The sequence below is a fragment of the Phyllobates terribilis genome, unplaced genomic scaffold, assembly GCF_046119375.1.
Source record: "Phyllobates terribilis strain yellow unplaced genomic scaffold, ASM4611937v1 Scaffold_2__4_contigs__length_985480577, whole genome shotgun sequence".
NCBI classification, from domain to species: Eukaryota; Metazoa; Chordata; class Amphibia; order Anura; family Dendrobatidae; genus Phyllobates; species Phyllobates terribilis.
The window spans coordinates 518,485,673-518,499,109 of NW_027362762.1; the positions used below are offsets into that span (position 1 = coordinate 518,485,673).

The 13,437-nt window shown below is 39.3% G+C and overlaps 1 protein-coding gene across 3 annotated transcripts in view; it reads left to right on the forward strand.

Annotated features, from left to right (window-relative positions):
- ZMYM4 (zinc finger MYM-type containing 4) overlaps positions 1 to 13,437 on the forward strand; it is a 118,265-nt gene that overhangs the window by 28,707 nt on the left and 76,121 nt on the right. For all 3 annotated transcript variants that reach the window (XM_073665991.1, XM_073665986.1, XM_073665997.1), the window contains exon 2: positions 4,411 to 4,899. In XM_073665991.1, the coding sequence (XP_073522092.1) occupies positions 4,419 to 4,899 (481 nt within the window). In that variant the 5' untranslated portion in view covers positions 4,411 to 4,418. The remainder of the gene's footprint in view (positions 1 to 4,410; positions 4,900 to 13,437) is intronic.

The following is a 13,437-nucleotide window of genomic DNA, read 5'->3' on the forward strand; positions in this document are numbered from 1 at the left end:
TCAGGAAGCTGAAAACGGGCTTTGGCATGAAGGGGTTAAATTAAAGAGTTTCTCCAGGATTCTGATATTAATGACCTATCCCTTGCTTAGAGAATTCCTAGGACCCACTCAGTTATAATTTTACATTTAAATAATTTTACCTTTTCACCTGGCTTGGCTTCCTATTCTTATCTTCTCAATCCTGAGCAAGGCTGATGATTATTTCAGTGAAGGACCTTGCCTATTACACTGTTTGGATTATGACAATCATAGTTAGATAGGAAGTGATTCATCCATATGATGTTTTTTTTTAGGCTGGTTTTTGCCTTGCCTCCAAACAGCTTTTGACTGCCATGTATTTCTGTACCACATGTGCTACTATATGTACCTTTGGGGGCAACAGCAGGTGTCAAGGGTTGATCATTATGCCCCCATCCTTTCCAAGTCGATGGAGATTTTCACTGTCATTTGAACAAGCTTTAATCAATAATAGGAGAGCTGTGCAGTCTGTGAGAGAGGCTGTACTATCTAATAAATGCAAGAGGACGTGAAGTAGTTCTATATTAGTAAGTGGCATGAATCCATGTCCCCAGCACATGAAGATAAAGTGGCCAATCCATTTAACCTCTCCCTGCTCCATGACATACGATTACACCATGGAACGAGCAGGCTCAGGAGCTGAGCCCACTTCACGTAGGTCAGGTGCCAGCTTTGTTATATAGCCAGAAACTGCCTCTAACTACAGCAATTGTAGTAAACACTGAGTTCTGCTGTTTATCCATTTAAATGTCAATGGCATTTAAGTCAAACGATCCTAGTAGGCATTCATTTGCATTGCGATTGTGGGGTGTTAATGAGTTGTCATGGCAGCCTAGGATTTACTGAAAGCCCCTCATCGCTGACCTCTGACCTCTTAGTGTCTACAGACTGTGCTTCATAAGAGACTGTGATTTTCATTATATACTGCAATGCTCTAAATGATTGTAGGTTCAAGTCCCATGGTGGGACAGCAAAATAAAGTGAAAAGGAAAAAAAAAGGTTTTATACATAAAAATTAGCATTACCCCATCTGAAAAAGAAAGTTTGATCTATCAAAAATTTTAATTATTTAACCCATGAGATAAATGCAGTCAAAAAGACATCATAACTTTCTACCATACGTAGCTCATAATTGCACCCGCAAAAACTGCTGCATTGCATGCAAAAATGTACCGTATATCCTCTTACCGCTCTATTAATGGAAAAATAAAATAGTTAGGGGTCTGGAAAATGGAGACATTTTTTACACAGTTCAGATTTTTTTTTTTTAAGCCATAAAGCTTTAAAAACAAAAAAAAAAAGGATAGAACATAAGATTGCTATAGTATTGCCTTAGTCGTACTAACTGGGAGAATTCCAGGATGTTTTTATAGTATTATAAATGCTGTAAAATTAATAATGGTGAGGTTGCTGGGGGTAGAGGGCTGATTTTTGCCTTTTTACCTCACTAGCAATTTTTTTTCCTGGTTCTCTGTAAATTATTTGGTAAAGTGAATGTTGCTATGTGGACGAAGGAAGTAAAAAAAAAAAAAAGTAATGACTCTTGGAACAAGGGGAGGGAAAAAAACAAAAGAAATTAAAATTCACATGAAACCTGTATGGTGGGCATAAAAGATCTAATGGCACAGGGTAAATTAAAGAGATATTCCCTCCGTGACATTCTATGCCATCTGATGCCATGGTGCTATATTATTAAGGACCCATCCCCACTTGTTTCTAGAACAAAGAAGGGTAAATTGGGAAGCATGTTTCAAATCCCACCAAGGACACCATCTGCAAGGAGTTTGTATGTTCTCCACGTGTTTGCGTGGGTTTCCTCCGGGTTCTCCGGTTTCCTCCCACACTCCAAAGACATGCTGATAGGGAATGTAAATTGTGAACCCCAATGGGGACAGTGATGATAATGTCTGTAAAGCGCTGCGGAATATGATAGTGCTATCCCAGTAATGCATAATAAATAACCAAACTTGAACTTATTTATTATCTGAATAGTTATAATGTGGTGGCCACAGTTGTCTGGGTAAGTAAAACCAGTATAAAAGAAAATTTGCGCTGGCCGTCTGGGGCAGGTAAAGATATTAAACAATGATAGAACTATAAATAAAATAGGTACTTTATTAAAATAATATTAAAACAGTTAATAATACGATGACGAATGGTAAAAAGCTCATAAAGAACAGTGGTTAAAGATTAGTCTCAGAGGGTATCGTAGAACATCTAGGAGCAGTGGAGTTGGTGATGGTGGTCCAGGGTAACAAATAGGAAGTAATCCTTTGATCGATGTTTGTTGGTGAATCAACGTATGGGAGGGGAGGGGGATTCCCCTAGGGAAAAAAAGATTTTTTGTTAGAATCTGGATAAAAAATAGTCTGGGCATGCACAGTTAGAATACGATTACCTGGTAGATTAGTAATGTAAAAGTCAGAGGATATATCCGGCCTCGTGAGTAGGGTTCAGGACGAGATCTGTGGTTGGAGTGGAAAGGGTTAAGACCTAAAATTTAGCTATAAAAGGTATCTTTAGAGGATACTGATATACCTGTGGTTGGGGTGATGAGTACTTGTTGGAGTAGAAATTGTGGAATTTATAAAGATGTTTGTAGAATGATAAATTCCTGTAAGTAAATATATATGGGGGAGGGTTAAAGAAAAGATGGTTAAATAACTATGGGGGTAGGTTGGTTGGGTCTGTGGACACAACCGATTACCAGGAAGGATGGATAACAGTTGTCAAGTGACTGGGGAATTCATGTTATAGATGTGTCAGCTGGGGTCAGGGTTGCCTTAAAAGGTGTGAGGTCGTGGGTTTAGTCAAAATGCAGGTATAGAGGATACCAGCATGTGACCATGCCCGTCTGGCTCACAGGAAAGAGTCTTCAAGCTATAGTGTTATTAATGGCATACTTGAGCTGTGGACAGTGGGAGCTACCATATTCCCTAAGTTGCATGCTTTTTTATATATAAAATGTGGATTCTTAGGGAGTTTTTCACTAATAAGTTTGTCTTCTTTTAAGATATCCCAATGTTTTCTACTGATTTTTTTCAGCAGATGAGTGTTAGAATTATAGGGTGTAATAATAGGATTATTAATTTCATTTTGGGCTGCTTGGATGTCTTTATTAGGGCTTTCTAAAATGTTTTCACGTGGTATTCGTTTTACTAGATTTATAGTTTTGTGAGGAATTGGGGATCATACCCTTTTTTCTGGAATTTGGTAGTTAATTCATTAGCCTCCTCATCAAAATAGTTGCTAATAGAGCAGTTTCTGTGTAGATGCAGAAACTGGCTTTTAGGAATGTTAACCCCTTCGCAACCCTGGGATTTTCCATTTTTGCATTTTCGTTTTTTGCTCCCCTTGTTCCCAGAGCCATAGCGTTTTTATTTTTTGGTCAATATGGCCGTGTGAGGGCTTATTTTTTGCGGAATGAGTTGTACTTTTGAACGACAATACTGGTTTTACCATATTGTGTCCGGGAAAACAGGAAAAAATTTCAAGTGCTGTGAAATTGCAAAAAAAGTGCAATACCACAGATGTTTTTATTTTTTTTTACCACATTCTCTGAATGCTAAAACTGCCCCGTCTCATGCTGCACATAACACATCTGCATCTCTGACTGCTATGGGCATAAAAGGGGACAAACTTATGGTGTGGGACCCATGCTCCCCTGACCTCAACCCCATTGAGAACCTCTGGAGCATCATCAAAAGGAGTGTCTATGATGGCGGGAGGCAGTTCACATCTAAGCAACAGCTCTGGGAGGGTATTCTGTCCTCATGCAAAACAATTGAAGCAGAAACCATCCAAAACCTGACAAATTCAATGGACGAGAGAGTTCAGAAGCTCCTTTCGAACAAGCGGTCCTATGTGCGAATGTAACATCACCTAGAATAAAGTTTTGAGTTGAAAACTGTTTGATTTCAGTTTGTAATAACCTGCTAATGCTTAGAATTTCAAAAATGACCATTTTTTTGTTCTTTATTAAAATGAAAAGGTTGAAAACTCTGCTGTGCATAATAATTTGGAACATGCAGTTTGAGTGCAGTTTGAGTTTTTTATTTTTTAAAAAATATACTGTTATCATAGGCAGTTTGTACAAAAACCTTTCAATTGTACTCTAATAGTTATTTGACTGGAAAATTACAATGACTACAATTCATATAGGTAATTTGGGAAAATCTGAGAAAATATTATTTGCATAATAATTTGGAACACAGTGTATATTGCATTCTTTTGTAATACAACAGTGTGCAAACATTAGATTATAGTAAATACTGAATTGACATTAAAACGCAATGCTCCACAAATCTAAACTCTTCAATCCAGTAGGATTCGTGTATGAACTCAATGAATATTTAGATGTGCTAAAAGTCTCCTTTTTTTCTCCTCATACAGGTTAAAATATGGATGCCGACATTAATAAAGGAGTGAAGCCTGTGGTTTTAGGAAACTTTTACAAGAAGCAGACAGCAAAGGTACCAGAAGAATCTCTGTTGGATGAAAATTATTTTATGAACTCCGAAGTGCTGACGGGAATTCCAGGCATTGCTAGTGAGGATGGGCAGGATTATTTGCTGACGGGCAGCACTTCCTCCTCACTCCAATCCCTACAGAGTATGGAAAAAGAGAGGACTACTGCTACCGAACTCAAAACAGAAGGTGAAGGGGAAATTCATATCAGTAACTTGAGGCTAACAGATTTCCTCCCTCAACTAAACAACGAGTCTATGCTACAGACAGTCCGAAAAGACTTAAGTTTATCCAGAGAAAGAGCGGTCCAGGAGCCATACGCATCTAAGGAATCAGACCGGGCAGGGATATTCCAAGGCACGTTTTCTAGAGATTCAGACTTCGGATTAAAAGGATATTTTGACACCAGCAGAGGTAAATGGCTATAAGTTCCTAAAGATACAACATTTCTCACATATATACAGTTATATGAAAAAGTTTGGGCACCCCTATTAATCTTAAGCTTAATGTTTTATAAAAATTGGTGTTTTTGCAACAGCTATTTCAGTTTGATATATGTAATAACTGTTGGACACAGTAATGTTTTTGCCTTGAAATGAGGTTTATTGTACTAACAGAAAATGTGCAATCTGCATTCAAACAAAATTTGACAGGTGCATAAGTATGGACACCCTTATCATTTTCTTGTTTTAAATACTCCTACCTACTTTTTACTGACTTACTAAAGCACTTTTTTTGGTTTTGTAACCTCATTGAGCTTTGAACTTCATAGCCAGGTGTATGCAATCATGAGAAAAGCTACTTAAAGTGGCCACTTGCAAGTTGTTCTCCTGTTTGAATCTCCTCTGAAGAGTGGCATCATGGGCTCCTCAAAACAACTGTCAAATGATCTGAAAACAAAGATTATTCAACATAGTTGTTCAGGGGAAGGATACAAAAAGCTGTCTCAGAGATTTAACCTGTCAGTTTCCACTGTGAGGAACAGGAAATGGAAGAACACAGGGACAGTTCTTGTTAAGGCCAGAAGTGGCAGGCCAAGAAAAACATCAGAAAGGCAGAGAAGAAGAATGGTGAGATCAGTCAAGGACAATCCTCAGACCACCTCCAGAGAGCTGCAGCATCAACTTGCTGCAGATGGTGTCACTGTGCATCGGTCAACTATACAACGCACTTTGCACAAGGAGAAGCTGTATGGGAGAGTGATGCGAAAAAAGCCTTTTCTGCAAGCACGCCACAAACAGAGTCGGCTGAGGTATGCAAAAGCACATTTGGAGAAGCCAATTTCTTTTTGGAAGAAGGTCCTGTGGACTGATGAAACCAAGATTGAGTTGTTTGGTTATACAAAAAGGCATTATGCATAGCGGCAAAAAAAACACAGCATTCCAAGAAAAACACTTGCTACTCACAGTAAAATTTGGTGGAGGTTCCATCATGCTTTGGGGCTGTGAGGCCAATGCCGGCATCGGGAATCTTGTTAAAGTTGAGGGACGCATGGATTCCACTCAGTATCAGCAGATTCTTGACAATAATGTTCAAGAATCAGTGATAAAGTTGAAGTTACGCAGGGGATGGATCTTTCAGCAAGACAATGATCCAAAACACCGCTCCAAATCTACTCAGGCATTCGTGCAGAGGAACAATTACAATGTTCTGGAATGGCCATCCCAGTCCCCAGACCTGAATATCATTGAACATCTGTGGGATCATTTGAAGAGGGCTGTCCATGCTCGGCGACCAAACTTAACTGAACTGGAATTGTTCTGTAAAGAGGAATGGTCAAAAATACCTTCATCCAGGATCCAGGAACTCATTAAAAGCTACAGGAAGCGACTAGAGGCTGTTATTTTTGCAAAAGGAGGATCTACTAAATATTAATGTCACTTTTCTGGTGAGGTGCCCATACTTATGCACCTGTCAAATTTTGTTTGAATGCAGATTGCACATTTTCTGTTAGTACAATAAACCTCATTTCAAGGCAGAAACATTACTGTGTCCAACAGTTATTACATATATCAAACTGAAATAGCTGTTGCAAAAACACAAATTTTTATAAAACATTAAGCTTAAGATTAATAGGGGTGCCCAAACTTTTTCATATAACTGTAAATGGCGTAGGATTATTTAAAAAGTTTTTACAATATACACAATGTTTTTGTTTTTTTTCATTAATTAGTTGTGACCCTCAACCCCATTGTCGTAGACATCAGTGGGAGGCCCAATTTACGGACCCTCTCAATCGCCCACTGATTAATGTTCATCAAGGAAAACCCATTTAACCTCAGTTAGTTCATGCACAACTTTTCTTTCCCAAAAAACCTGTACAAACCTTTTCCTCCTGCTTTATCAGCTCTTAAATGGAATCTGTCACCACATTTTTGCCACCTAATCTGAGAGCAGCATAATGTAGAGACAGACAATGATTCTAGCAGTGTCACTTACTGGGCTGCTTGCTGTAGTTTTGATAAAATTACTGTTTCATCAGCTGGAGATTATCTTTAGAGTACTAGTAAACCTTCTGCCAGGTAGTCAAGCATATTCATGAGCTCTGCATAGCCCTGCCCCTATCACTGATTGCCCACTCTCTGCCTATGCACAGAAAGCTGCCAATCAGTGGTGGGGCAAGGTTATACAGAGCTCCGCATTCAGAGAACTGCTAGATCTGAAGCAGATAAAACACTTATTTTTATCAAAATGACTGCAAGCAGATCATCAAGTGACACCTCAGGAATCCGGGTCTCTGCCCCTACATTATGCTGCTCTCAGATGGAGTAGCAATAACTCGGTGACAGATTCCCTTTAAGATTTACCCATAGGTGAACTTACACTTTGGATATGTATTTTTTATTTAATACTTCCATTATATGATTGAAGAACATCTTTTCTGGTTGTTCCTTTCTTGCACTGGCCTTCCTCTGTTATCCTCTGTAGATAGATATGTATGGATAAATTGACATCTGAGTGTTTCCATTCCTTTTTTAAATGGGTATATAACTATACTCTCAACACAGGTTGGGCAGTAGCTATGTGGAGAGACACATCTGGTACCGCCCGGCTACTAACTTGTTTGCAACGTTTTAGGCATAATAACTGGAACGGTACAAGGTGGAGTTGTAATAAATGTTGCTCCTGAATTGATAAAAGCAATACAATTATTCAGTGAAACAAAATGACAGGAGAGCTGCTAGGTCCACACGGGATGGAAAAGCAGTAGATATTACCTATGGATATGTATAAGTAAAATCTGCAGCAGAATACAGTAGCAGATGTGTGGATGAGACATTATCAAATCTCATCCTACTGTAAAGATGAGACCAACTGCTCTGAATTTAAAAAAAAAAAAAAAAAAAAAAAAAAAAAAAAGGTGCTCATCCTGAGGCTACGTTCACATGAAAAAAGCTGACAGGACTCAGACTAATGGTATTCAATAGACTGTACAGATGACTTAATATATATATATATATTTTTTTCGTGGACCTAATTTCCACGAGAAAAAAAATCGCAACATGCAGTAGTTTTCTTTGTATTATGGATGAGATTCAAGTGTTTGGGTGCGCAAAAAAATCGAATCCCATATGACTCAACTGTATAGCATAAGTCGCTAAGGAAAGTATGCAGCCAGCTTAGGAGCTGAGCCTGCTTCATACGTGGAAAATATAGGCTGTAATATGCAATCGGTGGGTTACTACAACCCCTGGCAAAAAATTATGGAATCACCGGGCTCGGAGAATGTTCATTCAGTTGTTTAATGTTGTTGAAAAAAAGCAGATCACGGACATGGCACAAAACTAAAGTCATTTCAAATGGCAACTTTATGGCTTTAAGAAACACTAAAAGAAATCAAGATAAAAAATGTGGTACTCAGTAAGGGTAATTTTTTTCAGATCAAGCAGAGGGAAAAATTATGGAATCACTCAATTCTGAGGAAAAAATTATGGAATCATGAAAAAAAAAAACACACAAAAAAACACTCCAATACATCACTAGTATTTGGTTGCACCACCTCTGGCTTTAATAACAGCTTGCAGTCTCTGAGGCATGAACTTAATGAGTGACAAACAATACTCTTCATCTATCTGGCTCCAACTTTCTCTGATTGCTGTTGCCAGATCAGCTTTGCAGGTTGGAGCCTTGTCATGGACCATTTTCTTCAACTTCCACCAAAGATTTTCAATTGGCTTGAGATCCGTAGTATTTGCAGGCCATGACATTGACCTTATGTGTCTTCTTTCAAGGAATGTTTTCACAGTTTTTGCTCTATGGCAGGATGCATTATCATCTTGAAAAATGATGTCATCATCCCCAAACATCCTTTCAATTGATGGGATAACAAAACTGTCCAAAATATCAATGTAAACTTGGGCATTTATTGAAGATGTAATGACAGCCATCTCCCCAGTGCCTTTACCTGACATGCAGCCCCATATCATCCATGACTGTGGAAATTTGCATGTTCTCTTCATGCAGTCATCTTTATAAATCTCATTGGAACGGCACCAAGCAAAAGTTCCAGCATCATCACCTTGCCCAATGCAGATTTGCGATTCATCACGGAGTATGACTTTCATCCAGTCATCCACAGTCCACGATTACTTTTCCTTAGCCCATTGTAACCTTGTTTTTTTCTGTTTAGGTGTTAATGATGGCTTATGTTTAGCTTTTCTGTATGTAAATCCCATTTCCTTTAGGCGGTTTCTTACAGTTTGGTCACAGACATTGACTCCAGTTTCCTCCCATTCGTTCCTCATTTGTTTTGTTGTGCATTTCCTGTTTTGGAAACATGTTGCTTTAAGTTTCCGGTCTTGACGCTTTGATGTCTTCCTTGGTCTACCAGTATGTTTGCCTTTAACAACCTTCCCATGTTGTTTGTATTTGGTCCAGATTTTAGACACAGCTGACTGTGAACAACCAACATCTTTTGCAACATTGCGTGATGATTTACCTTCTTTTAAGAGTTTGATAATCCTCTCCTTTGTTTCAATTGACATCTCTCCTGTTGGAGCCATGTCAGTCCACTTTTTGCAACAGCACTCCAAGGTGTGATCACTCCTTTTTAGATACAGACTAGCGAGCAGATCTAATTTGATGCTGGTGTTAGTTTTGGAAATGAAAATTTACAGGGTGATTCCATAATTTTTTCCTCAGAATTGAGTGATTCCATAATATTTTCCCCTCTGCTTGGTCAGAAAAAAATTACCCTTACTGAGTACCACATTTTTTATCTTGATTTCTTTTAGTGTTTCTTAAGGCCCTAAAGTTGCCATTTGAAATTACTTTAGTTTTGTGCCATGTCTGTGATCTGCTTTTTTTCAACAACATTAAACAACTGAATGAGCATCCTCCGAGCCTGGTGATTCCATAATTTTTGCCAGTGGTTGTACAACTGCCAGGGGTCTGCTGAATGCTGCCATAACTGCCATGTTATCTACCTATGAAGCTTAAAGTGCACCTGTCAACAGGATTGTGCTCAGTAAACCACATACACTGTCAGGTGGGTGACATTACACTGAGTAAAATGATGTCTTTGTTGATTAAATCTGTCCTGTGGTTCTTTTACAATGTTTATTTTCAGTTCTGCCATAATAAGATGCTCGTGCTTCGGGGCAGCCTTTGAGGAGGGGCTGTAACTGGTGCTCTGATTATGTATGCCTATCTCTGGCCTCTGACAGGTCACTGTGCTTTCAGTGACCTGTCTACTATTTTAAATACTGCCTTTGTAATTTCTGTGCCAAAGTGAAATTTACATGCCCCAATGGCCCGCGCTTGCGCAGTAGCATTTCTCGGTTGCCCACGCAAAATTGCGCCCACGCATGTGCAGTAGCATCGGCAACCGAGAAATGCTACTTCGCATGCACGGGCGCAGGGGGCCATTTTGTTGTATGTAAATTTTATGTTTGCCACAGAAATTACAAAGGCAGTATTTGTCCCCCGTAGAAAAAGAAGGAGAAAGAAACAGCGCACAGATCTAAATGTAGCTGCTGCGCTAAGATGGGTGCATACAAATCAATATTGTACTCACCTATTTATGGATCTTGCAGTCTTACATATGGATCCTTAACTGCTTCCTGACCGCCCACTGTACATAAACGTCGGCGCTGCCTGGGCTCTGTGCTGCGCCGACGTTTATGAACGGTCGGTGGTCCCGCAAGTGCTGCGGTTGCGGTTCAGAGCGACAGCTGTGACAGGGGACATCATCGGGACCTGATTGGATCAGGTCCCAATGATGATGTTAACCCTTTGCTATCTTCTGTATGCCGCGATCTATAGTGATCGCGGCATATAGAAGATAGTGAGAGGAGAGGGGGTCGTCCACTTACCTCTCCGAAGGCCGCCTGATGTCTTCCAGGACCTGTCATTGTTATGGCAGCTGAAGGTCACTTGACCGCCTCCAGATTTGCCATATATGGTGTCCTGCTGAGCTCAGCCTGCAGCTGAGTCCAGCAGGAGACAGTGTGAAACTGTCAGCAAACCTCTCATGCAATGCAATACATGTCTATTGCATTGCATGAGAACAGTGATTAGAAAAATAAAAATTAATATCCCATACAGGGACTAAGTAAAAATGTAAAAAAAAAAGTCTAAAAAATGTTTTCAAACTGTTAAAAAAAAAAATCACAAAATAAAAAAAAAAAAAAAAAAAAAAAAATATTAAACCAATAAATCCGTATATTTATACAAAAACAAAAAGAGTACACATATTTGGTATCGCCGCGTCCGAAACAACCCGATCTATAAAACTGTCACACTAACTCCTGTGCACACCGTAATAAAAATAAATAAAAAACGGAACAAAAAACTATGCTTTTTCATCATATCGCCAAACAAAAAGTGGAAAAAAATGCGATCAAAAAGCAAAATGGAAATAAAAATGGTACCGCTGAAAACGTCATCTTGTTCCGCAAAAAAAAGCCGCCATACAGCTCCAACAGCCAAAAAATAAAAAGTTATAGCTCTCAGAATAAAGCGATGCAAAAAAAATATTTTTTCTATAAAATTGTTTTATCGTGTAAAAGCACCAAAACATAAAAAAATATACAGTAAGTGTAGTATCGCTGTAAACGTAATGGCCCAAAGAATAATGCTGCCTTATCACTTTTACCACACGCAGAACGGCATGAAAAAACCTCTCAAAAAACAATTCCTGAATTGTTGTTTTTTGTTAATTTTGCCTACCAGAAAACGGAATAGAAAGTGATCAAAAAATGTCACTTACCCAAAAATGTCAACTCGTCCCGCAAAAAACAAGCCGTCACATGACTCTGTCGGCCGAAATATGGAAAAATTATAGCTCTCAAAATATGACGATGCAAAAACTAGATTTTGCAAAAAAAGTGTCTCTTAGTGTGTGACAGCTGTCAGTCATAAAAAGCCGATATCAATCTGCTATCTCTGTAATCGGACCGACTCGAAGAATAAAGTAATGTCATCACTTATACCGCACGATGAATGGCGTTAAAAATAAATACAACCAATTCTTCACCTGCTACTGATTTGTTTATTATGTCTCCCAAAGATCGCAGTAAGGCTCTGCTCACATTTATCCTGCACTCTGCGCTGAGCACTTACACCAGAGTTTACATGTAAATCTCTGAAATATGTGATTCAGACGGAACCCATGACAGAAGATTCCCTGTAATGAGGCCGATATAGGCCACTGTGGATGCCATCTGGCCTGTGATCCCACGGTGTCATTTGTTTTAGGCGTGCATAAAAGTGCGGTTGGCCACAGTTTTGTGCACTTCTGAAAAAAAGGACACCGCTAAACAGAGGCCAGACGGAGTCCAGAGTAACTCTGCTGCCTCATTATAGTGAATGGATCCCGCAGGGGTTTCATCTGAATTACATCACTTGGAAATTTAGATGGAAACCCCGATGTAAGTGCTCAGCCTAGAGCGCCGGATAAATGTTACGTAAAATGTTCCCAATAAAAGCTTCAACTCGGTCCTCAAAAAAAGCTAGTCCCCACTCTGGTCCGTCATCTGTTAAAAATATAAGGGACTTCCAAGTTACTGGTAGCAGAAAGGCTCTGGAAAAGCGAAATGGCCCTTGCCCCCTAAAAGAAATTCAGAAAATTTTGCGCTCCCAAATTCAAATGCCTATTCTACAATAATTTGTTCTCCAATTGTCAAATAGCGCTCCGTCCCTCGCAGATCTCGCCATATGGCTGAGCGGTACGATACAGCCACATATGGGGTATTGCCACTTTTAGAAGAAATTGTGTGACACATTTCAGCACCATTTTTACCCATTGCCCTGTGTGAAAATGTAAAATCTGAGGGTAAATCATTTTTTTGTGGTAAAAATACAATTATGTTTTCTTCACTGCCCAATGGTATAAATGTAAAAAAAAAAAAATACTCACTACTTCCCTAGATAAATTCCTTGAGAGGTGTAATTTACAAAATGGGGTCACTTGTGGGGGTTTCTGCTGTTTCGGCATGTCAGCGACTCTTCAAATGTGACATGGTGTCTGCAACCTATCCCAGCCAACATAGCGCTCCTTTCCCTTCCGAACCCTGCCGTACACCAAAGCAGTGGTTTTCCCCCACATATGGGGTATCGGCGTACTCAGGAGAAATTGTACAACAAATTTCATGGTGCAATTTATCCTATTACCCTTATGATAATGCAAAATTAGGGAATGAAAACATTTTTTGTGGGAAAAATGTGAAAATTTTATTTTTACGGCTCAATATTATAAACTTCTGTGAAGCACCTGGGGGTGCAAGGTGCTCACCACACATCTAGATAAGTTCCCTAAGGGGTCTAGTTTCCAAAATGGTGTCACTTGTGGGAGGTTTCCACTGTTTAGGCACATCAGGAGCTCTCCAAACGCAACATGGCGTCTGCTAATTATTCAGACATATTTTACTTTCAAAAAGTCTAATGTCGCTCCTTCTCTTCCGAACCCTGCAGTGAGCCCAAACAGTGGTTTTCCCTCACATATGGGGTATC